Below are 27,118 nucleotides of genomic sequence, written 5' to 3'. Positions count from 1 at the left end.
TGTGCATTGGATATCACCAGGAACCTTTCTTTGGTGGCCCTTGCTCCCTGGGAAGACTCTGGCAAAGTATAAAGTGGAGGTTGTTACACCCAGCCTGTCTGTTGTGGTTTCAGCCACAGACAAACCATCTTTCCTGTTGATGGAGGCTTCCTCTGGTTTTGGCTTCTGGCTGCCTTCATCCCCTACTTCCAGTGCTATATTATTAATGACAATAGAAAAGAACTATCATGCAGGAGCATTAATTAATTGGGTGCCCCCAAGTATCATGGTGGGTTTGTTTCTCCCTATTTAATCCTGTAAATAGGAAGGAGATGAGAGAGCTCACCTGTACTGGATGCCAACTATGCGTCAGGCAGGATGCTGAGAACTTGATGTGTGTTCTTGTTAGATCTTAGAAAAAAAAGAGGGGGGCTTCATGCAGTAGATGGTAGATGAGAAACTGTGAGACAAAACCAGCATGCAAACCCAGATACATTTGCTGTCAAAGTAAGAAAACTTTCAGATGAATTCAAGGATTGTGAATTTCTCTGTGCAGAAGGTTAGGTGAGAGCAGAGCCAAGACAGGGTCCTGGGGTTCATGCCAATGTGTCAGCTGGGAAGCCGACACTGGGCGCTTGTTAGGGATGCGGCAGGTGCCCCCTGGTGATACCAGTTTTCTCTCCTGGTTTGCAGTGGCCAACACATGCATCTCTAGATACCAGCCCCATAGTTTTGGGATCCCTCTGACTTTTGTCTGATTGGATGCATTTCTATATATTACCTATTAGAGTTGCCAACCATTAAGGAAAGCACAGCAAGCAGGTGGAATCTAACTGGAATTGTTGTCTCTTCTACTGTAAAACTTAAATAGCAAAAGGATGCCAGAGCCCCACATATTTTTAATAGTGTTTTGACTCCAGTTGGGACCATTTCCTGCTATAGCAGTTTGTTGCTATTTCTATACGACCCACTAGGAAAACCAAAAGTGAAGACTCTCGGACCAAGTGCAAAAGCACAGTTGCCCCGAAGAATCCTCTAAATCTTCTGTAGCTAGTTAACCTGTTTGCTTTTTAGGTCTTCATTTTCTCTCTTATTACTCTTGTTGGTGTAAACATGTTCCTTTTATAAGCCAACTTGAATTTTGGGGGGAAGGGATGGAGGGAGGGAGGGAGGAAAGAAAGAAGGAAAGAGAGGGAGGGAGGGAGGGAGGGAGGGAGGGAGGGAGGGAGGGAGGGAGGGAGGGAGGGGAAATTAGAAAGGAGGAAAGAAAAGTAGAAAGTATTTGGTAAGGCCAATAAGGCTGAGATATAGGGTATCATCTAAAAATACGCCTGTTCATTAGTATTAGCCACTTAGCAAAGGATGGGGAAATGGAAGTGATCGTATCTGTTATCCACAGGGAGCCACGGAAAGTCGGGGAAAAGCCATTGGAAAAGCCAGGCCTCTTTCTCTCTTCTTAAAGATAACATAGCATTTTCTGTTTCCCATCTAAAGCATGAATTAGGATTTGTCCCCTCTATCTCTGAGTCGAAAAGAGTGCTATTTGTTCTATTTCCGTTACTTTTCCTGAAGCTTTTCCTTTTATTACAACTAAGCAGGATTGGGAATGCTGGCTACAGTAATTCAGAAGGCATGATGTGAGTGCTGATAGAACCTTGGCGAGCCGAATACGGCCCTGCTATGACACAAATGCGCCCATCACCTCCCTTATCGTTTGGTTGCAAACCACAAATAAGTATTACTGCTTCCACAGTGAAAAAAAAATGAACTCTTTCCCAGCAAAAAGATCTCCCTTTTAAAAATAATGAGTCTAAGAAACTCAATGTGACATAATAACTCGACATTTACATTTTTAAAAGGCTCCCACAAGCGAGGAAGTCTTCATGTCTAATAAAACAGAAATGCATTGTCAAGTTTGCAGTTTTATATTGTAATTCAAGTGATTGGGGCCCCTTGAAGTACCCAGAATGCCTCCTCCTGCCGTGATCACTAATGCCTGCGCTCCGAGGCCCATTACAGTACGTTACGTGGACTGTGCAGAGCTCTGTTGAACTCATTTCACGTGAGGCTCATGCTCAGATCAAGGTTTGTGTCACTTGCTGTAAATAACTGCCCTTTTGATCTACACCAAATTTTTGCAAGTGGAACTGCCAGGTGTCATTAATACTTTGCTTCCTGCTGAATGTCCGTGAAAGAGGAAGCTTCAGGTTCAGACCGTCCAGGGTTACTTGTATATGTCAACAAGGGTGACATTTTCTAAAAATTGTATTTATTGATGAGAGAGAGAGAGAGAAATAAACATCCGTTTGTGGTTCCACTTCCTGATGCATTCATTGGTTGATTCTTGCATGCATCCTGAGTGGGTATCGACCCCACAGCCTCAGTGCATCGGGATGACGCTGTAACCAGCCTAGCTACCCAGCCGGGGCCCACAAACATGCCATGTGATTCTTCCTCTTCTGGGTTCACCCACTGAAACATCCGTGGCCTGGGGGCTGTGGGCTTCTCTGTGTGCTCTGGTGGGCATGCTGCCACTTTTTCTGTCTCTGGCAGCTTCACAGGTGGCCCCTTGGCCTTCATTGAATGACCTTCCAGGTCTTCCTTGGGTACTTCCTCAAATGTCCCCTACAACTTGGCAGGTGATTCAGTAGACCTTGCTTAAGGACAGCTGTCAGATGTCACAGGAAGTACCTTCAAATTCACTTTTTGTTCCTTAAAACACTTTGAATGATTAAATAATCAATGTAAATCCACCATAGCCAATTTGGGAAGTATAGAAACGATAAGGAGGAGAGTAACAAGCACTCCTAGAAACCACTGTGAGATGGTCCCAGCCGAAACAGCAGCACGTCCGCCCAATCTTCTGTGAAGGCGTGAGCTCCCGGCTTTGTTATTGGAATGTGGCCCACGTAATATCTCCCCCTCCTCGTATCAGATGGTTTCTCTGGGCTTCTCATGAACAGTGTCATGTTCCCCTCTGTCCCCGCCTGTCCATGGTGCCTAATCCTTGACACAGCCTCCGCTGTCTTTTTTTAAGATGTGCTGGCAAAATGACCCTCTGCTACCACCGCTGCGGCTGTAGCCCAGGGCCCACTCATTCCGGGAATGTTCCGAGCCTGAACCTTCCCATCGGCTTCGCCGTTCATCTCCCACACTAACCGTTCACAGGGCGCTTTTGAGCCTCAGGGACAGTAGCGGGAAAGTACATCACAGAGGGCAACTGTCACCCCTTGCACAATCCAAATCCGTTCTCGAGTCCTTTGACATCCACTTTCCTGTTGCCTTCCCCAAGTCTGGGGCAGGGGCCCACGTCCCCAACACTGGAGTTCTAGGTATATTCAGAGTGTGGTCTAAGCGCACTCGGGGAGAAAAGGGTAACTGACATTTTCCTTCTTCCTGCTCTTTTCCACCATTTCCGAATTCTTATCTCTGACTCTTTTAGGACTGACCCCTCTCAATGACTTGTTGACCCAATACCACCCCTGCTGACAGGGGTGTGGACTGTCCCTCCACTGTCACGTGCTGGTCTGACTTCAGGACGTTTCCCAAAGTCAGAGGCACGTGTTTATTGGAATGTAAGCTTCATAAGTAGGAGGACTTTGCCGTGGCCTTTGCTTGGTCTGTGGCTTCTTTTGTGTGCCTGGTATATATGGGTGTTCAGTAAATATTATTGAATTGAATATACTTAACGAGGAAACTGTTAAGTTAAAATGGGCTGTTTTCATCTTTGCCATGTCATTTAATGTCATATAACATGCACCTCCACAGGTGAGAAGTCCTGCCCAGGTCCCCATGACCTTCCATGGCACCGAGAGTGTTTAGTTGTGGGACAGAAGGTAAAACTTCCCAGGGTTACTAATCTGTAGGCTTCGATTAATTTATTTTTCTCTAAGTAATGGCAATAATAGATGTTATTCAGCTGCAGAAAAGTGCCCCAAATGTTCTGAAACAGCCTAAGAAATTTGCTTTGGTTCCATGGAAACATGAGTTTATGAGCAAATAGAAGCTCCCGTTGGAAACAAAACATGATTTATTGGTTGAAATACTGCAGTGCTCTGGAAAACTAGCAAAGGCGTAGCAAGGACATAACGAGAATCTCATAAATATCATAAAAAGACAAATTCATCATTTGGAAATTTATCTCTATGCCTAAAATAATATCACATTAAGTGAAATAACAGCCTTAGGTTATGCTTTTTTTCTGAGAACTCTTTAGAAACAAATACAGTGTTTCCTCATCTCTGACGATCAAGTGATAAATAAAGAGATATTTTTGTCTTGGGTTAAAGCGAAATGCCCTCTTTGGTCTGTTATAAATTGTCTGGAAACTCTCCCCGCCATGTGATGATGTGATAACATAGTAACAAGAGAAACCAAGTCTGCAGAGGGCCGTTCATGCATTTAGTACATTTTTAATGTGCGCACAAGATGTGTGCACTCTGACCCGAGGGGTGTGGCGGTGACTGATATGCTCTTGGCCACCCTGCTCTCAGGAGAGACAGACATGGAAGAAATCATTAGGTCCACAGAAAACACTCAGCCGCTCCAACTCAGACACACACTCAGTCCCTCTCAACTTGTCTTTCCAATGGATCCACCAAGAGAGTGTTGTCTGCGTTGGGCCGTCTCACTGTGTTTCTGTCTCGATTGAAAGTTGGGAACATGCTACCGAAAATCGCGCAGTGTGTAGACTGTCACCACCAAGGGGCCGTGATTTCGACATCTGTGAGTCCATTTCTGTTTCGTTTGCTTGTTCGCTTTGTTCTTTGGATTCCACGTATACGTAAAATGTATGGTGTTTCTCTTTCTCTGTCTGACTTATTTCACTTAGCCTAATACCCCTGGTCCATCCACACTATCGCAAATGGCAGGATTCAGTTCTTTTTTATGGCGGAGTAATATTTCATTGTGTATATGTATGTACCGCACTGTCTATCCATTCATCTGTTGGCGGGCACTTGGGTTGCTTCTGTATCTTGGATGTTGTAAATAATGCTGCACTGTGCTGATGGCTGCGAGAGGGGAGGGAGTTGGGGGGCTGGATGCAAAAGGAAAAGGGATTAACTAGTCCAAATTGGTAACTACGAAACAGCCACAGGGACATAAAGTACAGCACAGGGAATATTGCCAATAATATTGTAGCAACTGTGGAGGGTGCCAGGTGCTGACTTGAAATACTGGGGGGATCACTTTGTAAAGTATATGCTTGTCTAACCACTATGCTGTACACCTGAAACTAATGTAAAAGATGGTTGAGTGTTAACTGTAATTGAAAAATTAAAAAAAAAATAAATAAAACAGGTCATGATGTGTAATCCCAATCAGGCCTTTAGGAGTTTCTGGCAATGTTTTTCTCTTATTCACAGTCATATTCCTTATTCATTTACTCAGTGGGAGTGATTATTCAAAGCCTTCTTCGTTTTCATTAAGTCTCACATCATCAAGTATGTCTCTTACTCTATCATCCTCAGCAGCAGGCCACAGCTTAAAAAAAATTAATCAATCAATCAAAGAGAAAATTTCTCAATTTGCTTGATTTTTTTGCTTCCCCCAAATATGGCAGTATCTATACCCATTCTCACCTCCCTTTGTCTGTGTTAGGCGTCCTGGTGTTTATTGTCCCATCTCAGCATGCAGCTTCAGAGTTCTTGTTGCATCCTTTATTTATTTTTCTATCATGACCTACCATACCTGCATCGTTTTTTTTTTTTAACCCCAATTATCTCCCATCATAAAACAGTTCAATATCCACCTCTGGCCGACTTCATTTTTTTTTGTATCTCTATTTTTACAAACTTAGTTGCACTTCCTATCTCTAATTTCTCTCTTTTCTAATTTATTTCTTGGTTCACTGGAATCTTGCTTGTCTCCTGCACTTGTAAACTGAAACTTGATTTACCGCGGTCAGTAATATTCTGCTTGTTGCTGAATTCAGTTATCACTTCTCAGACCTTAATTCAACTTCATTGCAGCATATTTCATTTCCTCTTGTCTTTTGTTGCTCCATTCCCTGATTTGCACCAGAACTTGAACTTCGTATCCTTCACGGAGTCCTCTATTGCCTCTTAACTGTCAGGGTTCTGAGACCAAAACATGGGCTTTCTTATTTATTGACCTTATGAAGTTCATGTACTGCTTGCTTTATCTTCTTCACCAGTGGCATGGTGACTGCTGGCAAATACCCGTCTTGAATCCCTTCTGAGCTCCTGACCTATAAACAGAGCTGTCTAGTAGAGATCCCACTTGCATTTTCAACAGGTATCTCATACATTCAACAAACCCACAATTGTCCTTTCTTACTTTATCCCCAAGTCTCTGAACACTTTCCCTCCTAAATCCTCTCAGATCCACCAGCTCATCTCCATCCCTGTTGCCTGTCTCCTCCTACTGGGCGCAGCCCCATCTCCCTGGACACTACTGAGGTCTTTCAACTCATAGCCATGCTTCTTCCCTCACCCCACAACCGAATATTCGTTTTGCTGCATCTGGGATGATCTATCCAAAAATCAGATCTAAGCACGTACCTTCTAAATTTCAACAACTCTAATAGATTCCCCCATCGCACTTGGGATAAAATTCAGACTTTTTAGCTTGAGTGTAAAGCCTCGATGTAGCCGATTTATCATGGCGTCTGTCGCTCAGATCGCAAATGTTTATCCCAGCCTGTTCCTTCCAGCCTGTTGGTTAAGTGACATTGTCCTCTGGAACTCCATCATTTGCATGGGCTGCTTTCTTTTCCTTGAACTTCCTCTTTGCTTCATAGCTTCTGTTTTCTATTTCGGGCTTGAATTACACATCACCTCCTCCAGGGAAAGCTTCTGAGTTCTCAAGATGAGATTGGACGTCCATTTAATATGTCCCAGAGTATGCTCTGCTGACCCCACTGAAATTCTTATTACACCGAGTGGCTGAGTGACCATTGCTTTGCCTAATTGGACTATTAAATAGAGCCGGTACTTCCTAAAGACAGGGCTGACTCCTTGTTTAGTACTTTTCCCAGTGTGCCGATTAAGTGAATGAATGAGTTATATATATGCATTTGGTAATGAAAGCTTTGGTATTCTATGAACCTGACAAAGAGGAAAGGCTTCAGAAAAGGGTAAAGGAAAACACCTGTCATAGCAAAGACAGATTCAGGAGACTTCCCAGCAGTAGAGGTTGGGAGGAGAAAGGCAGGGGAGGGGAGTTTGGGAGCCAGTGGGAAAGACACTTCCAGGGGAGAGACTCATCAGAAGCCTGTTAAGGGGGGGGCGGAGAACCAGGGGAGTGGGGGGGGCCAGGAAGGTGCTGTAGGACTTTTGTGCAAAGAATCTGCTGCGGCCTCTTTGAGACAGCGTATTCAGTGGGGGTTGTGGTACAGGAGCCAGAGTCCAGGAGGCTAAGGAAGGGGTTGGAAGTAAGAACTGGGGGACATGCATGAATAACACCACTTTTTATGAGGATTGATCTCCCCCAGAAGGGGAGAAAATTTTAATAGGGCAGTAGTGCTGGGACAAGTAACAAAAATACATGTATTGGCACCCCAGTAGTTTGAACGGTTTTTGTATTAGAAATGAAAATACACATGGGCATAATAATATTAAACTTCTAAAGGCCCCACTTAAAGATAAAATTAACTCCCAATGTATCATAGTTTTTTTTATCATGTTATTCACCCATACGGTGCGTACACCCCGGCACCCATGTATTGGTATCACGGCTGTATCCAAAGGGAGAGGGAATGAGATGGCAGAGGAGACAAAAAGAGGAGGCAACAGATTGACGCGAAACTTCCATTTCTCTGCTACAGCACGCTCCCCAACCATTGCATAATTGGGCACTAAAATAAATAATGGCTTTTAGAATTCTTTCATAATAGTATTTTCTCAGGAATGCTGCTCTATTTTCATTCATGTTGCCATGTTTATGTGTCCTACTTTATATATCATCTTTATTGCCACCACTAATCAACAAAACTTGAAGAATTAAAACAATTAGTTAGGTGTGTGTGCTGGGTGGTTGGGGGGGGGGGCCGCCAACCGTCCGGGTCGGCCGCGTCTTTATTTAAAAAAAAAAAAAAAACAATTAGTTATCTCAGTAGTTATTTGAATAAAAATTCATGGAGTCAGCCCATTGTCATTCATAGCTTTTGAGTTTTTTTATCCCGATTTCAGAATTTCTGTTAACACTCAAATTTATATTCTGAACATGCTGAAATATTAATATAATCAAAATGGGTTCTATTACTCAACACACCTTGATTCATCACTGCCCTTCATATGCGGTTCCAGTCAGAGATGTTTGCGCTTAAACTAAAATTCATTCATAACATGTTTTCATGTGAATGAAAGGTGCTTGCGTTGTTTCAGCACAGGCAGGTCCATGCAGAATTTGATTCGGTTCGTTTCCTCTATAACTGTCGGGAAAGTTCCGGCTCGCTGCTAGGAAACACAGCATTGTTTTCCCTGCGTGAAGTTAAGGGACTGTGCGTTGGTTCATTTCGGTCATCTTCCACGAGCCTTATCTCAAGTACCATTAATTGGCTGAGCGTTTCACTTGACTTTGTAACATTAGCTTCCACGGTTTCTGGAAGAAAAATAAATAGAGGTTTCAGCCATTTTCTCTTCCAGATGTATGGGACTGGCCAAAAATTTGGTGTGGTTTTTCCTGTAACATAAAGACGCATTTTTCATTTTCACCAGTAACTTCATCGATTTGGGTATTTCTGCATTCCGGAGCAGATTCAGGGTCTGCACACCCAAAGACCCCAGTCTGGCCCCCCCTGGAAGACATTAAGTGGTGTGGAGTTGGAAGTGTTCTGCATGACCTGGAAGCTCAGTTGGACCCCAGCTACTAGGTCACCCTTTGCCTTTGGGACTAGACTAAGTGCCACCGAGCATGTCCTTGTACACGTACCCACTAGCTGATGGTAACTCATTGCCAGGGCATTTTCACGTGGCAGGCCTTATTTGCACTGCACTGCCCATATTATCTCAACAGATTCGCACAGCAAACCTTTGACGTCAGGATTTCATCTCCCCATTTTACAGCTGAGGACACAGGCCCAGGCCACACAGTTAGCAAATGAGGGAGTCAGGGTTCCAACCCCAGCTGTGGCCCCACACCACCTAGATGCCTTACCTCCCTGCCGGCTCCTTCATTTGCAAATATTCCTTACTCGTATTAATTACTTTGTGCAATCATCAAAGTTGGTTTAAATTACATTCTGTTTTAATTTCTTGCTAATAAAATCTATTATGTATTGTCTGTTTTTATATCACCGTACTATTCACCTCTGTATCTTAATGTGTGATAGCTGAAAAGCAAGTGGTACTTGATTTTTCTATGTGGAAATGATGCTAAAAATAAGAGAAAAGAGAAAATAGGCTTACCTCAGAAATTCCAAAGTATAGTAATATCTCACTTTCACTTTGGCCTTTTTGGAGAATAAAATGTTCTGCATGTGTGATTTTTTTCCACATGACTTACCTTTTTAAATGCCAGTTCTTAAGAAAGTGTATCTGAAGAATTTCTAAAATGACCGTTTTCCTGTCCTCTTAAACAGAAAATAACAAGTTCAATGAATCTTTATGACTCAGAATCATCATGATGAATGCCTATTTCACTATGTTGCCACTTACCTCGGTCTACTTTTAGCCTTTCTCTTTCCTTAGTACCTTATCATTAGCTATCATTTTTTCCCATTTTGAGTCGATTTTCTCCGGAAATACTTGCCCCCATATAATAGGCTGCATGCTGACAACAAAACAATCACATTTGTTCATACAAACACATAAAAAAAGAGTAAATAACTCATTACAGGAATAAAAACATAGGATTTAGTGATATTTTTAAAATACTATCTTCTTGACTCAGAAGCATTTTTCCATCACTTCAAAGTTATGACCTGTACTTGGAAGGGACAGAAGGTGTCAGGAGTGGGACCTCAGAACAAGAAAATTATTAGCTCAGTTTTGAAAATATAGAGCTGAATATATAAGTATGTGCTTCTATGCCTGGAAATATAGAACTGAATAGCATAGGCCTCTTTCATAATATGATTTTAATCCTATGAACTTTCTGAAGTTGTGGTCCAAAGACAAGTTATGTTACATAGATTTCTGTTTTTCCTTTTTCTTTCCTTTTTTTTTTTTTTTTTTTTTGCTTTTAAAGGATCTTGATAATCCTATTGCTATGGGGTTGAAGCAACATGATGAACACATCAGACTTAACAAAACTACCTTAGTCCCATCATAACAATAGTTTGGAAATGGATTTTTATTTCTCAGCTGCCTCGCGGCTGGACTATCCCAATGCAAAATAAACTGAAATCTTCTGGTAGGTTCGTCGTTGAAGTTTCTTCAGCTGTGTGGGTGACGTGAATGACACAAGTGCGCGGAGATTAATTAGTGATCATCTTGCTGAGAAGCATCGGGTTGCGGAGCCATCTGGCGTGCCATTATTGGGAGGATTACTCATTAAACTCCCAACATTTTGTTCCAAGACTGCCAGTGGCCCTCCAGATCCCTATTAGATCGAGACTGTGCTGAGCTGCAGGAGCAGCTGGGCCGTGGGTCAGTGTAGCCCGCCACGATTTCCCTTAGTGCTGGCTATGCCCTTTATATTACTGTTACTTTTCCCCATAATCAAATACCTACAATAGCTCCGCCTCAAAAGCTTATACCATTATTTTGAAAAAAGAGTTTAAATATTGACATCATCTTGGAAGAGCTGAACAAGCTCCTCATGATTACACCTGAAATAACTTGGTTAGTATTTTTCATACAGTAGATTATTTTTTATATTTTCTCTGTCCTTTATTCATATGTTTACTTACTCACCCATTCAGCAAATAGGGATTCATTAGCTACTTTTGCTGTTGCTATGCTAAGCTTATAGTCGTAAATGAAGCAGAAAATCTATGCCAGCTCCCTCGTTTTTCATCCCAGAATTTATCTGTCCCCAGAGGCCCTGTGACAACATGTACCATCTACAATCTCGGTCCCTTCTGGTTACTATTTCATCAATGTCCTTGGTATCATTTTACAGTCTGTGTTAGAAGTTCAGTCCTCTGACATTCTCGGTTAAATGGTTTGATTTGAACTCTGCCTCTGAGGTATGTGTGAGGCACATAGAAACTAAATTTTGATTCTGTTGATACCCCCACAAATATACCTCTACTGAGTTCTAGGAATTTTGAAAATGGATCAAAACCATTTTTTTCTATTAATAAAACAATGGAGCATGACTGTCTCTTGGCAGGGTAGTGAAGTGAGAATTTATGTCTTCAAATGAAACAAAAATAGAATATTGCCTTTTCAAATAAAAAATAGAGGCAGGTGTTACAAGTGGTGCATTCTTCTTCTTTTTTTATTTTTATTTTTATTTTATTGATTATGCCATTACAGTTGTTCTATTCCCCCCTTCATTCCCCTCCACCCTGCACTCCCCCACCCCTACCATTCCCCCCTTTAGTTTATGACCATGTGTCTCAAGTTCTTTAGATTCTATATTTTCCATACTATTCTTGCCCTCCCCCCTATCTATTTTCTACCTACCATCTATGCTACTTATTTTCTGTACCTTCTCCCCCCTTTTCCTCCCACTCCCCTGTTGCTAACCCTCCATGAGATCTTCATTTCTATGTTTTTGCTCCTGATCTAGCTGTCCTCTTAGTTTGCTTTTGTTTTAGGTGTGGTTCTTAATAACTGTGAGTCTGCTGTCCTTTCACTGTTCATCTTTTTTTAACTTCTTTTTCTTAGATAAGTCCCTTTAACATTTTATATAATAAGGGCTTGGTGGACTTGCCCTTGCCTTTATATAATAAGGGCTTGATGATGAACTCCTTGAACTTGACCTTACCTGAGAAGTACTTTATCTGCCCTTCCATTCTAAATGAAAGCTTTGCTGGATAGAGCAATCTTGGTTGTAGGTCTCTGGTTTTCATGACTTGGAATACCTCTTTCCAGCCCTTTCTTGCCTGTAAGGTCTCTTTTGAGAAATCCGCTGACAGTCTGATGGGAACTCCTTTGTAGGTGACTGTCCCCTTATCTCTTGCTGCTTCTAGGATTCTCTCCTTCATTTTAATCTTGGCTAATGTAATGATGATGTGCTTTGGTGTGTTTCTTCTTGGGTCCAACTTTTTTGGGACTCTCTGAGCTTCCTGGATTTCTTGGAAGTCTATTTCCTTTGCCAGATTGGGGAAATTCTCCTTTATTATTTGTTCAAATAAGTTTTTCACTGGTGGCTGTTCCTTTCCCCCTGCTGGTACCCCTATAATTCTGATGTTGGAGCGTTTAAAGATGTCCTGGAGGTTCCTAAGTCTCTCCTCATGTTTTTGAATTCTTGTTTCTTCATCCTTTTCTGGTTGGTCATTTTTTTCCTTCTTCTGGTCCACTCCTTTGATTTGAGTCCCAGTTTTTATTTTATTACTATTTGTTTCCTGTGCATTGCCATTCATTTCAATTAGTTTAGTCTTCATATGTTCCTCTAATTTGTGACTACAAGCAACCAGTTCTGTGAGCATCCTGATGACCAGTGTTTTGACTGTGCATCTGAAAGTTTTGCTATTTCTTCATCACTTAGATTTATGGCTCTGGGGCTTTGAGATCTTCTTGAGCCATTTTTGGTCTGTTCACGCCCATTAAATATGAGGAGCGGAGCCTTAGGAGTGGGGCAGGGCCTCCAGGGCGGGGGTCGCTGGACTGTATGTGGGGGCGGGGTTAGAGTGGGGAAATGGTGTCCCCCTCTCCTGCTTCCAGGGACTGGGTGAGGGGCGAAGCCTTAGGTGTTCACCAGGGTAGGGTCACTCAGATCGCTGGGTTGTGACACTGTATGTGGGTGCAGGGTCAGAGCTGGGAAATGGCAGCCGTCTCTGCTGCCTCTCATCGCTGGGACCCGCTCGGTCCCATCTCGCTGCCCACTCCCTTGCCAGTCTGTCTGCGCAGGAATGCACCAGCACAGTCAACCCGCCACCCTTCACCCTCCCCAGATCTGCCAGTTGCTCACTGGGTCCGCCCTTTGCAACCCTGTGCCTGGGATCCCTGCACTTGAGTCCGTCTGACCGAGTTTTCCTGTGCAATCCTGCTCCGCCAGCTGCTGGTTTCGCCTCTCTTACTGGTCAGGCTGAAGCATTCATTGTTACCAGACTTCCGAAAAGTTCAATTTTCTGTGTTCTGGCTGTGTTTTCTGTTGCTAATATTTTGTTGTCTCTAAACTTGGTTGTGTGAGAAAGCAGGGCATCTCCACCTATGCCTCCATCTTGTTGGAAGTCTGCATTATTATTCTTATCAACAAACACTTATGCAGGTCTAATTACCCTAGGGCCACCTGAAGAAAACCCACATATACGCACCTTGCCCTGGAGGAGAGGTGTGATCTACTGTAGTTAATTTCTAATAGATGCTGGGTAATATTTGTCTTTATTTCTCTACATTTACTTTCACTACATTTTTCTAATTTTCATCAGCACTTTGTCCTTCAACTGTCTTTTGTTTCTTTTTGCTTTTAGTCACACTCTTCCCTGTGCATTTCCTGTGCATCCTTCTGAGCATCTCAGTTTTCCTTTCTCACATTTATACTCTGCAAACTTTCTCATGTGCCAGAGCTCAATTTTTCTTCCTGGAAAATAGCCATAGCCGTATTTTCCTAGGCCACAGACTTCCGGGGATAAAATGAATAAAGATGGCTGTGACAAGCTAGGTGGGCCGCCTGATTTTGAATTCCTGAAGTGGATAGAATACATTTTTTTGCCCATTGCTACCTGACAGGAGCATCCAGGGTCTCTGACCAAGCTCAAGGCTACAAGAACCTGCTCACCCAAGTGGGCCAGCAATCCTCAAAGATCCTCCTACCATTTAAATTTTATAGATAATCCACAGGAAGGAGACGCAAAGGGCTATTGCCCTTTAGGACTGCCAGCTTCCCGCACTTAGCCCAAATGAAGGCAAATTTATGGAAGTGGATTTCCCAAAAGAATTTTGGTGAAAAGTAAAAATCATTCCGTATGTAAATATGAAGCATGATAGCTACCATCTGTTGAGTACCTACTATGCACAAGGCACCATTCCAACTTCTTTACATAGATTCTTACTTGATTCTCATACTAACCCTTCAGGGAGGCTTCGTTAACCTTGAATAGATGGGTGAGGCATGGAAAGTTTAAGTAACTAAAGTTAGTGGATTTCTCAGAGGTGGGTTTGTTCTTCCCACAACGTCATACTAGCTCTAGAGTTTTAATAAGATTCACACAATATGTTCGTATATAGTTGTAGGCAACACAGGGTGTGAGAAGGCATTGGTTGACTTTGAATTAAGAGGGTGTGGAAATAATAAATATATATTTATATATTACATATCATATATATAATATATGTGCGTACATAATGAAAAATGCTCCCTTATAGAAAAAGACCATTCTGTGCCAGGAGGGGCTTGAATGAGGGTGTGGAGAAGATGACTGGGACTCTTAATGACAGTGTTCCAGGGACATGGCAATGAGGATGATGGACAGTTGTCCTTTATTATTGATAAGAACAATGCAGTGAGAGGCTGGAGGTAGAAGTTACCAATGCACATGTTTGCAAGACATTAGATAACTATGAAAGGGAGCATCATAATAACCCATAACAGATAAATGTAACAATTTTTTTTTATTAGCCAATATAGGCATGGGGAGGGAGGGGATTCTCATGCTTAGTTCATTGGCTTGGTGACTTAGTTCTGGCTGAAGCTCTAAGCTCCCATGCTCCATGGCTGGAGATACAAGTAAATCCTCCTAGTTCTGAAACGACTGTGAAAATCCTAAAGAACAATTTTAGCTACTTGTCTAAGAAACAAAATCATCTATAAATAAATTGTGTACAACGATAACACCAGCATAAAGAAATATGACTTTATTTTTATATGTGTATATGTTCACGTTAGAATAAAAATAACTTTGCACAGTTTCCTATTTTCTAAACTTCAGATTTGTGAACGTGTATTGTCACTGCCCACGTGCAGAGGCAACTTTTTAAATCAGATTTTATTAATCCTTCGTTGGAAGAAATGGTTGGCTGCTGGAGACAGAGCATGACGATTAGAGTATTGTGTTCTGGCTACTGCCCAGCCTATTGGGGAAGCATCATGTTCTCCTTGTCAAATAAGCCTCTTCCTAGTCCACATCACGAATACTGTGTATGGAACAGTAAAACCTAAAACAATCTGGGCAGTCACAGGACTGTAAGGCTCACTTACTGAAGCATAAATGGCTCAAGGTGCCTTTACTTCGCCTGTTAGCATCTGATGATGGTGATCCAGGAGAAGAATCACTGACAATATTTGGTATTTATGATACAGGCCAGGGAGTGATGTGAAGGGGAAGGCTTTTAAAAGTTCAGTGGGCTATATAAATGCCAGATAGAATTGTTTATGAAGGTGTGGACGGACATGAACCTACAGCGAAATACGTCCCATCTAGAGAATGAAGGGGTCGGGTTCTGGAATTTCAGGGTAATAATAATCTTTCAGTTTCAGTGTTCCATAATGTCATGTTTTCCGGGCTGGTCATCACAGTGGGTGGTTAGGCACTGAACCATCACTACCAGCAGCCTGAGCCGTCTTAGACCCTTGTGTAAAAGCTGACCAAAGAAGAAGAACAATACATGGTCTTTGGAGATGCAATAACATGCTCAACAGGAAACATGTGACAAGCCCTACACTTTGGTAAACGGATCATTTAAAAAAGGTTTTCCTATATTCTTGTTTGTTCTCATGAAACAGTGGAGGCGCTCCATCTGGGGACGCTGATGGCTGCTCACGGCTACTTCTTTCCCATCTCCGATCACGTCCTCACACTCAAGGACGACGGCACCTTTTACCGGTTCCAAGTAAGTTAATAAAAGCATTCTTTAACAGTAAAATAGACATCTGTATTTTGTTTGTTGATTCTTTTTCCAGAAAATTGCGGCATTTAACTTGCGCTAGTTGAAAACTAATGGTCAAATTTAAGATGTAAGAACAAGAAACAAAGAAAGATGGAGAGCACTTAGTTAAGATGACTCATGGAAGCTGAATTTTATGGTGACTCAAGTTATACTGTATAGAAAAGTCTTGAGAGAACTTCAGGGTCACTAAATGCAATTCAGGAAGCTAGGAAAGTTACCTTTAAGTTACATTTTTAGCTACTAATTTTTTGCCCTTGTGTGTGATCCAGAATCATCTTCAGTGCAAGCAAACATTTATAGACTGTCTGAAGCTCCAGGATAGGATATAGCTAATTATACAAACATTCTACATGTGGGTACCTGAGGCCCTTCTACAAGTCTGTAAAGACTCACCTGCATGATGCTTTACGTGTCTACACTCATCTGAGATAAGAGGACACCCCAGATAATTTGTGAATGGACAAGAGTTCTTCCAGGTCATTTTTCTAATGAGACAGGCAGGCTGCCGTTGTGTCAAGAAATGATAGTGGACTCTAATTTCACTGAGCATGCTTTTGATCTTGACTTCACAGTGATTTATCTGGAGCGTATTCTACATTTCATCAGACATTATGATTCATTCAGGACTGACTAGTAAATTCTAGCCTATTAAAATTAGGACAGCAGTGTTCAAACTCTAGCTCAGTTCCTGGAGGTGTTGTTAGAGGAGGGCTCTGCCCATTGCCCAGACATTAGAGCATTCTTCTCACTTGTTCTGAATATTATTAGATGTTCTGCATCTAAAACAACAACTAAATAGTCATTTGGGTGCCTAAGAACTCGCTTGGGAAAACCGAGAACAAAGAATAGGTTTTCAAAAATTGTTCCCTGAGGTCACTGTCCACATTAGAACACGTTCGTACCCCTTCCTTTGAGTCTTTTATCTGTGGCAACTCATCATGGGACATTTGTCCTGGGTTATTAGGAAAGCAATCTCCTAGAATTGTGATACTGACCTATGTATTCAATCAATTTAAGTTAGTTAAAGTACTTAATTGTAAAATAATGGAATTATTAATGGAACTTTAAAATAATGGAATTTTATCCCTTATGCAGTTAAACTTAAAGTCATGGTAGCTTAAAACAGCTTATTAAATTAGAGCAACTTCGGTTCCTAAGGTTAACATTTTAGTCAATAAAAATTATTGGTGATTAGCCAATTATTCTTGTGTTATTAACACTTTTACATTCTTAAAGGAGTTATTTTTTATTGCAAGATGTCATTTTCCATATATTATTTTCTTATAAAATTTTGATATAGACTATAAATAAACTTTACTAAACTTCCTAATAAATTCTCACAATTCTGAATCAGAGGGTTTTGAGTTTGTATTTTTAGTGAAAATATAAACTCTTTTCCATCTTCACAATGTTACAAGTAAAATCATACATGTATAAAAGAACATATCGCTATAAGGGAAGTATTGAATATAGTTTTTCTCTTGAGAATTATCTAATTCAAAAATTATTTTTAAATCAAACTAGTTCAGACATGGCCCAAAGTTAGTGATGATAGCTTTAATTATCATAACTTGCAGATTTTAACTACAAACTTTAGCATAAATTACTAATTTCTCAGCCTAAAATTAGTGGGCAAACAAGGTTTAAATGTCTTAGTCTCATGGGTCAAAAATGAGCCAAGTTGGGAATGAATCACCATTCTTTCTAGAGAAAAGGAAAAACTATTTTTAAAGAACTTTAAAACAAAACAAAGGAATGGGTACAAATGATGAATGAATTACATCTCTGCCAGGTACAGGCAGGTCGTCAAGTTTAGCTGCTTACACAGATGATAATCTCTTCAATGACACTAATTATGTTAAACATTAAATGGTAACTATTTGAATGACCCACCCACACTTGAAATGGGGTCTAAATATTACATCTCTGTAAATCTAATATTAATAGACTCTTAAAACCAAAATTTAAAAAACAAAAAAAATGAAAAACTCAGGAAAGGCTGAATTTTTGCTAAAATATCTACCAAGGCATTAATCAGTCTGTATTTAAACAGCTCTAACAATAGAATGCACATTATTGTTTAAGGTGTTTACTTCAATTTTTGGTTGGTTCCAAGAAGCAGAAAGTTGTTTTTTTATTACATTGAACTGGAATTCAACTCGTTGGAAGGATCTTAAAAATCATGAATAAAAATGGAAAACTTGTAATATGTTTACAATTCTTGCAGTGAATGATTGAGATTCCACCCCTCATTAGGAATCTGAAAAAGCTTTGGGGCATGAGTCTGAAACAAACAGAACTCTTAATTTAATTTCATTGGCATGCAGCAATATGTAAATTTACCTCAATTTTCAGTTCATTTTTAATCATGTGATTTTGCATTAATGTAAACTTGCAATTATCCTCTCTTAGCTAATTGGAACTGTGACCTGACATGATTTTCCACGTCCCTTTTATAACTTTTATCACGTTCATATATGTGCCAAAGATTATTAAGAAATGGCTGCACAGTTTTGGATCCGTTTTATCGCCGCTAAAGAAGCCAACACTCATATGTTAAAATGTCCCAAAGTCTATGCAAACTGCAAAATATGTTTTTAAATTCCAGCAAACTACAAGGGTTTGCTATTTATTAAATTGACTTTCACTGTAAATAAAAATATTTTTCCCTAGAAAAAAAATCTTACAATATTAGTGAAGAATGTTGGTGTTATGCCATTTCCACGTACTGGTACAGGGCACAGTGGTTTTATTCTTTAATTTTTACATTTGGGAAATTCTCACTAAATAATAAAATAATAAAGAAAATGATAAGAATGCAACAAGCATGTCTCGTGGTTTGAAGGGAAAAAAGTATATATCTGACCAGTGTGACTATAATAGGTATTTTTGAAGTTACCTAAATAGGTATGTGTGTGTACACATACCCTCCTCCCAAAATGAAGAAGCAACCTGAAGGGAGTAATGAACTCTGTGAGAAGTACCTGAAAAACTGGCAGTCCACATGAGAGCAAGGTTCTGATTACTTCGTTTCCCGATGGCTCCCCTAGAATCTTTTTTTTTTTTCATTTTTTAAATTTTTTATTTTATTTTTTAAATTTTATTTAGTTATTTTTCAAGTACAGTTTTTTTTGTCTATTTCTCCCATCCTAGCCTCTCCCACCCCTTGCTCCCCACCTCCCTCCCATTTCCACCCCCTTTAGTTCTCGTCCATGTGTCCTTCCTATTTGTTCCTCCAAATCCCTCCCCCTTTTCCCCTTAACTTCCCTTCCCTCTGCCCTCTGGTCACTGTCCCCTTGTTCTCTATTTCAGTGTCTTTGTTTTTTGTTTGTTTTTTTCTGCTTGCTCGTTTGTTTTGTTGTTTAGCTTCCTGTTAAAGGTGAGATCATATGGTATTTGTCTTTCAACACCTGGCCTATTTCACTCAGCATAATGCTTTCCAGTTCCATCCATGTTGTTGCAAAGGGTAGTAGCTCCTTCTTTCTCTCTGCTGCATAGAATTCCATTGTGTATATGTACCACAATTTTTTGATCCATTCATTTACTGATGGGCACCTAGGTTGCTTCCAACTCTTGGCTATTGTAAATTGTGCTGCTATGAACATTATGGTGCATAGGTTCTTTGATATTGATGTTTTAGGATTCTTAGAATATAATCCTAGCAGTGGAATTGTTGGGTCAAAAGGCAGGTTGATTTTTATCTCCTAGAATCTTTACCCAAACTTATTTCTAAGAAATCAAATCCTCAAAGATTCGTCTCCCATAGAGTCAAATGGGACTCAGGTGAGGAGGCGGCCCATGTAAAGCCTCTATATCCTCCAGGTCTGATGGTTCAACCCTTTCCCCCCTAAACTTGTGCTGCTATTCTTTTCACGTGTACAAAACCGGTATTCGTAGCTTTCTCTGTAATCCTGCAGCACTTGCCAAGAACGAGTGGAGAGGACCAAAAACCCTCGGGAGTTCTGACCAGCGTGGCATGCTCTCCCAAAACAGACTGTTCTCCCAATGATCCTTTGTCCCTTCTCAAGAATCCCTCTTCTAGAAAGTAGAATTATCAAATAGGTCATCAGAGATTACCCAAATGTGCTCATTATACATGGGTAGTTAATATAATTGACTAAAAACTGTAAGTAACTCCACAGGGCTGATGTCTACAGTCACTGTCCCTTTGGGCCCTAGAGTCACCGTCCTCTGAGAAAACAGAAGTTTGATAGACAGATGGATGGTCCTTGAATGTCCTCAAGGTCCAGAGGCCAGCGTGTCCAGCTAGTGGAGATAGAAAAGCCCTTTGAGAAAATACAAAATGTTAATGATGACAATAGCATTATCCTGATCACACATTTCCTTTGTACTTTTGTCCATCAGTTTCTATAATTTGACAGGATCCTGTTTCTGCCTGTTGCTAATCACAGCCATCAACTAAGACACTATTAATTTAAAAAGTAATCTCTGGTTTGTGCAGTTTAAAAACATACAGGAAGAAGTGCCTTTATTGAGAAATATTTTTAAAGTGAGAGGGGAAATTGTTTTTGGGCAAACTTAAGAGCTACAGTATACAATTAACAGAGTCAGGCAAATGATAGCTAGACCTTAGGGAAAGAATTTTACTCTGGGATCAGCTTTTAGGCCAATGAACAGAGATGCTGAGATACACTCATCATCGAAAACAATTTGTTATATTTAAACATGTCTTAATGCTGCATCTTACTGAATATAATATTCTGCCCGCAGCCTTTGTGGATTCAAAATTTTGCTTGAATAATGCAATCCGACCTTTTACCTTAATGTCAGTTGACATAAAATTGCAGCAAATGTAGGACATTTTAAGTACCTGCCGACGCTGCACACATTTGGGAGCAGAACATATTGCTCAGAAAAGTAAACGCAGAAAAAACACCTTTGCCTGCCTCTCTGGGTTCCTCTTCTGGATTACAAATGGACCATTGGTGAACTATTCCACAAGGTTGCTAAATATAAACACAGCTCATAAACCCAGAACTCTTTATTGTTTGTGTCTAACCTGCGTTCTACTTCTTTTCGTTCCACAGACGCCCTATTTTTGGCCATCAAATTGTTGGGAGCCAGAAAACACAGACTATGGTCAGTATATTATCTCATTTTATTTTGGGCAGCCGGTATGGCTGGATGAACATGTGCTTGTGTTTTATTGCTTTGTCATTGAGAAAAGAAACTATAGTTCTCAGTATGGGACTAATATTTCTAACATTGCATTTATGAGTGGCCTTTTCCAGGAAAGTTATCAAGTGTGGTGGCACCTCTTTTCATGGTGTGGTGTCCACCGAGAGTATTAAAGAAAAATGTATTTTCTTCTGAAACAGTTACAGAGCTATAAACAAGCTTTTTTTTAAAAAAAAGGGCTATTATTATCCTTCCACGGCACATTGGTCTACAAGAAAGAGTTGCAAAGCGGCTCAGAGGGCCAGAGAGCTACCTCTCCCAATCGGCTACGCAAATTGTGGCAAAGTTGACTGACTTTCTGAAGCTTCACTTTTCTCACTATTATATCAGGTAGTTTATGTTTCTGTAAGTGGAAGGTTGTAATACACGTGGAGAAGCCAATTATAAGCAAAGAAACAGTACAATAGAAAGTTGAAGAGTTTAATTCAATTCCCATGAACTTAGAATGAAGCCAGTTCATCCATCATGATTTCAGTTAAGTTCTTCAAGGAAATAGACCTCTCGAAAGTATTCATCTTTCTCTATCTTCCTGAAGGCTACAGTGTTCAAAGATGAGATTGCATGGTCTTCAAATCTCATTTCTACAAATATTTACTGAGGATTCTTTTCCTATTCCAAGGGTAGGTGCTGGGATACCAAAGGTGACCCGGAGTTGATCTACGTGCTTGGTATCTTGTAGGCTAAAGGAGAAAAGGGAAACACACGGAAGGCGTTACCATAGAGTTAATATAACGGTGGTATGTGCACAATCATTCAGAAGTTTAAAGAATAAGAGATCGACCTTAGTTGGGGGATTCCCGCATGAAGGTCCCTCAGTGGATTTCACAAAAGAACCAAGTTCATTGGAAGCTGTGAGCACACACGGTGCAATACAGACGATGTATCACAGAAACGTGCACTTCAAACCTGTGTGATCCGGTTAACCAATGTCACCCAATAAACTTCACATAAAATTTTTTAAAAATAAAGAAGGGAAGATTTTTTTCAAGAGAAAAAACAGAGCATTGGAGGCCGAGGGTTAGCATATGAAAGAAAGGCAGTGGGCAGCTTCTCAGTAATGTGGCTTTCTTAGCTATTGCTCCTGGAGAGACAGTTTGCAAGAAAACTATAGAAAAATCTATTGAAGACCAATGGATTACATATTTTGTCTTTCATTCCAGAAACTGGAATGTGTGATTCACCTCAGAATGGTCAGGGCCAGCCAAAGATTCAAAGTGATACACCTCATAGAAAACAACCTAAAAAGCCAGAATACTGATGAACTAATGGAGAAAACAGGCAATTTCTTTGCACTCATACTCATGCTCATTTCTTCATCCAGAACCACACATTTCTCAAAACCGAGGCAGTTGGAGAATGAAGTCGTTAAAAAGCAACTGTTGATTTGTGGGTCTGAGTTGGAGAACTTTCTGGAGCCCTCTGTCCAACTTGCAATGGTGCCTGGGGATCGTCTCGCCAAAGAACATAAAGTCCTAGCGGGGGCACACTTGGCTGGCGGAGAAGGAAAAAGCCCCAGATGTGAGGGACAGGCAGACCCCACCTAAAATCCCGTCACAGTCACACAGCAGCTGTGTGACTTTAAACAAGGCAGGCAGTGCTCGTGAGCCTGTTTGCTCGCTTGTTAAGTAGAAATAACAATATTGACCTTCTCAAGTTGTTGACACAATCCAAATGAATATGCTTCAGGGAACTGGTATCGTTCCTCTGATACGCAGGAAGTCAGAACTGCTTTGTGCTCACCATCGTTTTTGCCTGACAGAGTGTACACTTTCTGTTTCTGGAAGGACAGCAAGCTTACTCTCAGTGTTTCTCTCTGTCCATCTTTGGTGTTTCCCATAAATACGTTAGTGTTCACCATTACAGTTCCTGAGTGGCCACTTCACGGAAGATTTATGTTTGAGTGGGGAGCCTGAGGAAATGGCGGGGAGAATCACTGGCAGAGTGTCCCTCCAAGTGGGTCATCTCAGAGGATTAACGTCACTCAGTGTCCCATGAACTCTCCCCGATGTCCATTTTGGAGGGGGTCACTGTCCGATCTTTCTCCCCAGACCTGGAGCGTCTGCAGTGTGCTAAGTAACTATACACATAGTCTGTATTATGTTATGGCTTTCTCCCTGAAGAAATGTATCCCTGTTTGGGTCTAGCTTGCTTAGGTTATATACAAGGGAAGAATAAAATAATTATTCAATAAGAGATTATGAAAAACAGGACAAGAGGAAGATTGGCAATGATCTCAGACAGCACACCACTTCCCCAGCCAGTGAGCTTCATCGGTGCTGCTTCTTTTTAGATACACGTAAATCACAGCCGCAGTCCGCATTACCCCTGCTTGATTTTCCCACCACTGTTTGGAGGCAGCACACCCCTGCTTATAAAAACATGTTGATGGCATGATGTAGGTATGGCATGAGACCCAAAGCACAGTGATTTCTTAGGCTTTTTTTTTTCTAAGACAACTTAAAGGCAGAGTTTATCACCCAAAGCAGGTTAAAGAAATGGTTTCCTATCCTTGGCTGGTATGGCTCAGTAGATTGAGCGCTGGCCTGTGAACCAAAGGGTCGCTGGTTCTGTTCTCAGTCAGGGCACATGTCTGGGTTGTGGGCCAGGTCCCCAGTAGGGGGCGATGTGAGAGGCAACCACGCATTGATGTTTCTCTTCCTTTCTTACTCCCTCTCTTTCCCTCTCTCTAAAAATAAATAAATAAAACCTTTAAAGAAAAAGAAATGGTTTCTTTTCTTCTCTGAGCATCCTGACCTCTGTTTCCATCACCAGTTAGAACTACGTAGGCAGGGTCTGCAGAACCTAAACCTCTACAGGTCCGTTTATATGGAGAAACACTTTTCACGGCTACCTTGGTCTTATAGAAGAGTAGAATATGTTGATCGTGTTCAAACAAAGACAAGTCAGTTTGAAAATTAAGTTGGGTGAAAATGTTGGCATTTTTTCACCCAAGTACAAAAATCATTCCAATCCAAGCCAATTAAAATGGAGTTAGGAATGGACTTTGCATCAAGAGTGATATAGAAAAAAAGGGCCTATAGGGAGGGCTGGCAGCCAAGACACAAGGAAGCTTAAGAGAACTGTGGCGAGAAGAACGGACATCAGGCCCTGGCTGGCTAGCTCAGTTGGTTAGAGCGTTGTCCCGACACAACGAGGTTGTGGTTTTAATCCCTGGTCAGGGCATGTACAAGAATCAGCCAATGGATACGTAAGTAAAAAGTGGGACAGCAAAACAAGGTTTCTCTCTCTTTCTCTTTCTCCCTCTCTTCCTTCCTCTCTCACCTCTAAAATTTAAACAAAAAGGGTGCAGACAGTAAAAGTGGTAGCAAACTGAAACTGAAGCCAGAGACAGGATGTTTACTGGTATCTCTAGGCGTGTGCATTGAGCATTGAGGTTCCTATAAATGAGTACACATTGACTTTAGACAGGCTCCTTTTGAGAGCTGAGTATTCAGTGTCCAAGCAGGACCTTAACTACGAGAAACGGACATATCTGATAAAGACAGAGGCTGGCCCTACGTCCAGGTGACTTACCTCACTCACCTTCCCCAGATCTTAGCCCTGTCGGAACATGTTTATGTAATACTTTTATATTTGGGGCATTAATTTTAATTTTTTCAATATTGTATTAAAATATTATTTCCTTGATTTCTAAGTTTTGGAGCCCTCTCTTAACCTTTGATACCTGGGCAAATGCCTCATTCATCTCGCCCCAGTGATAATGCACCTGAGACCTTCACACAAAGAGGCGTGTTCTTACCATAAAGACCTTTGCACTGTGAAAATTGTCTAGGACTTTGCACTGTCTCATAGGGTGATGACTTGTGCCTCACAGAATATTCGGCCGGAGGCCTGTCTTTTCTCCAGGCTGTCAGGCCTGTGCAGAGAAATCGTCCTCAGTGGCTCCCAAGGAACTAGACCACACTAACTTCCACTTGTCGAAACCATGCTAAAATAATATTTAAAAGGACATATAAAATTAATACATTTTTCATAAAGATAAACACACAACAAAAAAGTTAAGTGTTCTAGTTGAGCGTTTGGTAGAATTCCCCAGGGAAGCCATCTGATCATGGACTTTTGTTTGTTGAGAGGTTTTATGTTAGTAATTGGGCTGCTCAGACTGTCTGTATCTTCATGATTCATTCTTGGTAGGTTGTGTGTTTCAAGGAATGTACCCATTCTTTTTGTTGTCAAGTCTTTTGGCATGTAACTGTTCATAATAGTTTCTTATGATCTTTTATAATTGTGTGGTATCAATGGTAATATTTCTTCTTCATTTCTGATTTTATTTGTCTTCTCTTTTTTTCTTGGGGAGTCTATCTAAAGGCTTGTCAATTTTGCTCATCTTTTCCTAGAACCAGATCTTAGTTTCATTAATCGTTTATATTGTCTTTTTTGTCTCTGTTTCATTTATTTCTCCTCTTACTTTGGTATTTCCTACTAACTTTGGGCTTCGTTTGTTCTTCCTATTTTAGTTCCTTGAAGTATGCAGTTTGGTTTAAATTTCAAATAGAAATTTTTCTCATATTTCGAGATAGGCGTTCATCACTGTGAACTTTCCTCTAGGGACTGCTGTGCTACATCCCGTAAATTTTGGGATGTTTATTTCTGCTTTCATTTATCCTAAGGTAGTGTTTTATTTCTCCTTTGATTTATTCTTTGATTCACTGATTGTTCAGTAGTATGTGGTTTAATCTTCATATATTTGTGAATTTTCCTTTTTTTCTCTAGCAGCTGATTTCCAGTTTCATACTATTGTGGTCAAAATAGATATTTGATATGACTTTGATCTTCTTAAATTTATTAAGACTTGTTTTGTGACCTAATGTATGATCTACCCTGGAGTGTTCTGTGTGCACTTGAGAAGAATGCGTACTCTGCTGCTTTTGGATGGAATGTTCTATACGTAGCTTTTAAGTCTATCTGTAACCTGTTGTTTAAGGCCAATGTTTTCTTACTGATTTTCTGCCTAGGTAAATCCTTTGATGAAAGTGGGGGTATTAGAGTACCCCACTATTACTGTACTGCTGTCTATTTCTCCCTGTAGGTCTATATCAGGTAAATTACTTATCTCCATTTTATTAAGGGTTATTTAATGAAGTTTTATCTTGTTATCTTGTTTGAAACATGTCCCTTTGTTTCCTTGATTCTCTGTGTAGGTTCCTGTGCATTAGAAACCCACAGGCCACTGCCTCCTATAGATTAATTTTTTTGTTCAACCCACCCTAAGTCTTGGTTGTTTCTCAAATCTTTGTGATTGTCCAAGTTGCTTATTTTATTTTTAGCTTATTTTATATTTTATGTTTTTGTAGATTTTATTTTTTACAGGGAGTGGAAGAGGAAAAGAGAGAGAGACCAACATCGATGTGTGGTTGCCTCTCCCACACCCACTACTAGGGACCTGGCCTGCAACCCAGGCACGTGCCCTGACCTGGAATTGAACTGATGGCCCCTTGGTTTGCAGGCCAGCACTCAGTCCACTGAGCCACACCAGCCAGGGCAACTGATTTTCTTTTTAACCCCTCCTAATAATTGAGGGTATGCCAGGATCTGACAGTGTCCCGAAGGAGAGGATCTGGGCCCCCAGATTCAGGCTGATTAGAAGCCAGAGCCTCAGGCAGCAGCTTTTCAGGCACATAAATATATACAGTCCTGGGTGCCTGCCAGTGTAAGAGCTCACCGGCCACCAGAGCCAGGTGATCTGGAGCTGTCCCCTGGGCAGCAGTCACAAAGATTGGGGTTCCGGATGAATGCCTAAGCTCTTTTCCTGGGATATCAGCAAGCTGGTGCAAGGCAGAGGGATAGTACAGGTGGGGTCCACTCTTAGGTCCCCTGCCAGCAGCCCCACAGGCCCCTATGTTTGTGGCAAACCAGCAGCCAGTGCCTCTGCATGAAGCTCCAGAAAAGCAAATAGACCCTTTTACAGAAGGCCCTGCAGTGTGTTTCAGACTGTGGTCAGCAACGCCCTGGAGGTGGTAGTCTACCAAGAACTGTCACTGATCGTCACAGTCCCGGGGGACCCAGGAGCACAC

General features: G+C 41.1%; 1 protein-coding gene across 3 annotated transcripts in view; it reads left to right on the top strand.

Annotated features, from left to right (window-relative positions):
• Positions 1-27,118, top strand: part of RGS7 (regulator of G protein signaling 7) — a 305,346-nt gene that overhangs the window by 214,538 nt on the left and 63,690 nt on the right. For all 3 annotated transcript variants that reach the window (XM_053667351.1, XM_053667352.1, XM_053667353.1), the window contains exons 5-6: positions 15,721-15,827; positions 20,933-20,984. In XM_053667351.1, the coding sequence (XP_053523326.1) occupies positions 15,721-15,827; positions 20,933-20,984 (159 nt within the window). The remainder of the gene's footprint in view (positions 1-15,720; positions 15,828-20,932; positions 20,985-27,118) is intronic.

Source organism: Artibeus jamaicensis, unplaced genomic scaffold (assembly GCF_021234435.1).
Source record: "Artibeus jamaicensis isolate MK-2021 breed Jamaican fruit bat unplaced genomic scaffold, CSHL_Jam_final contig_467, whole genome shotgun sequence".
Lineage (NCBI taxonomy): Eukaryota > Metazoa > Chordata > Mammalia > Chiroptera > Phyllostomidae > Artibeus > Artibeus jamaicensis.
Note: the sequence above shows the minus strand (reverse complement) of the source record. Positions and strands in the feature narration are given on the sequence as shown.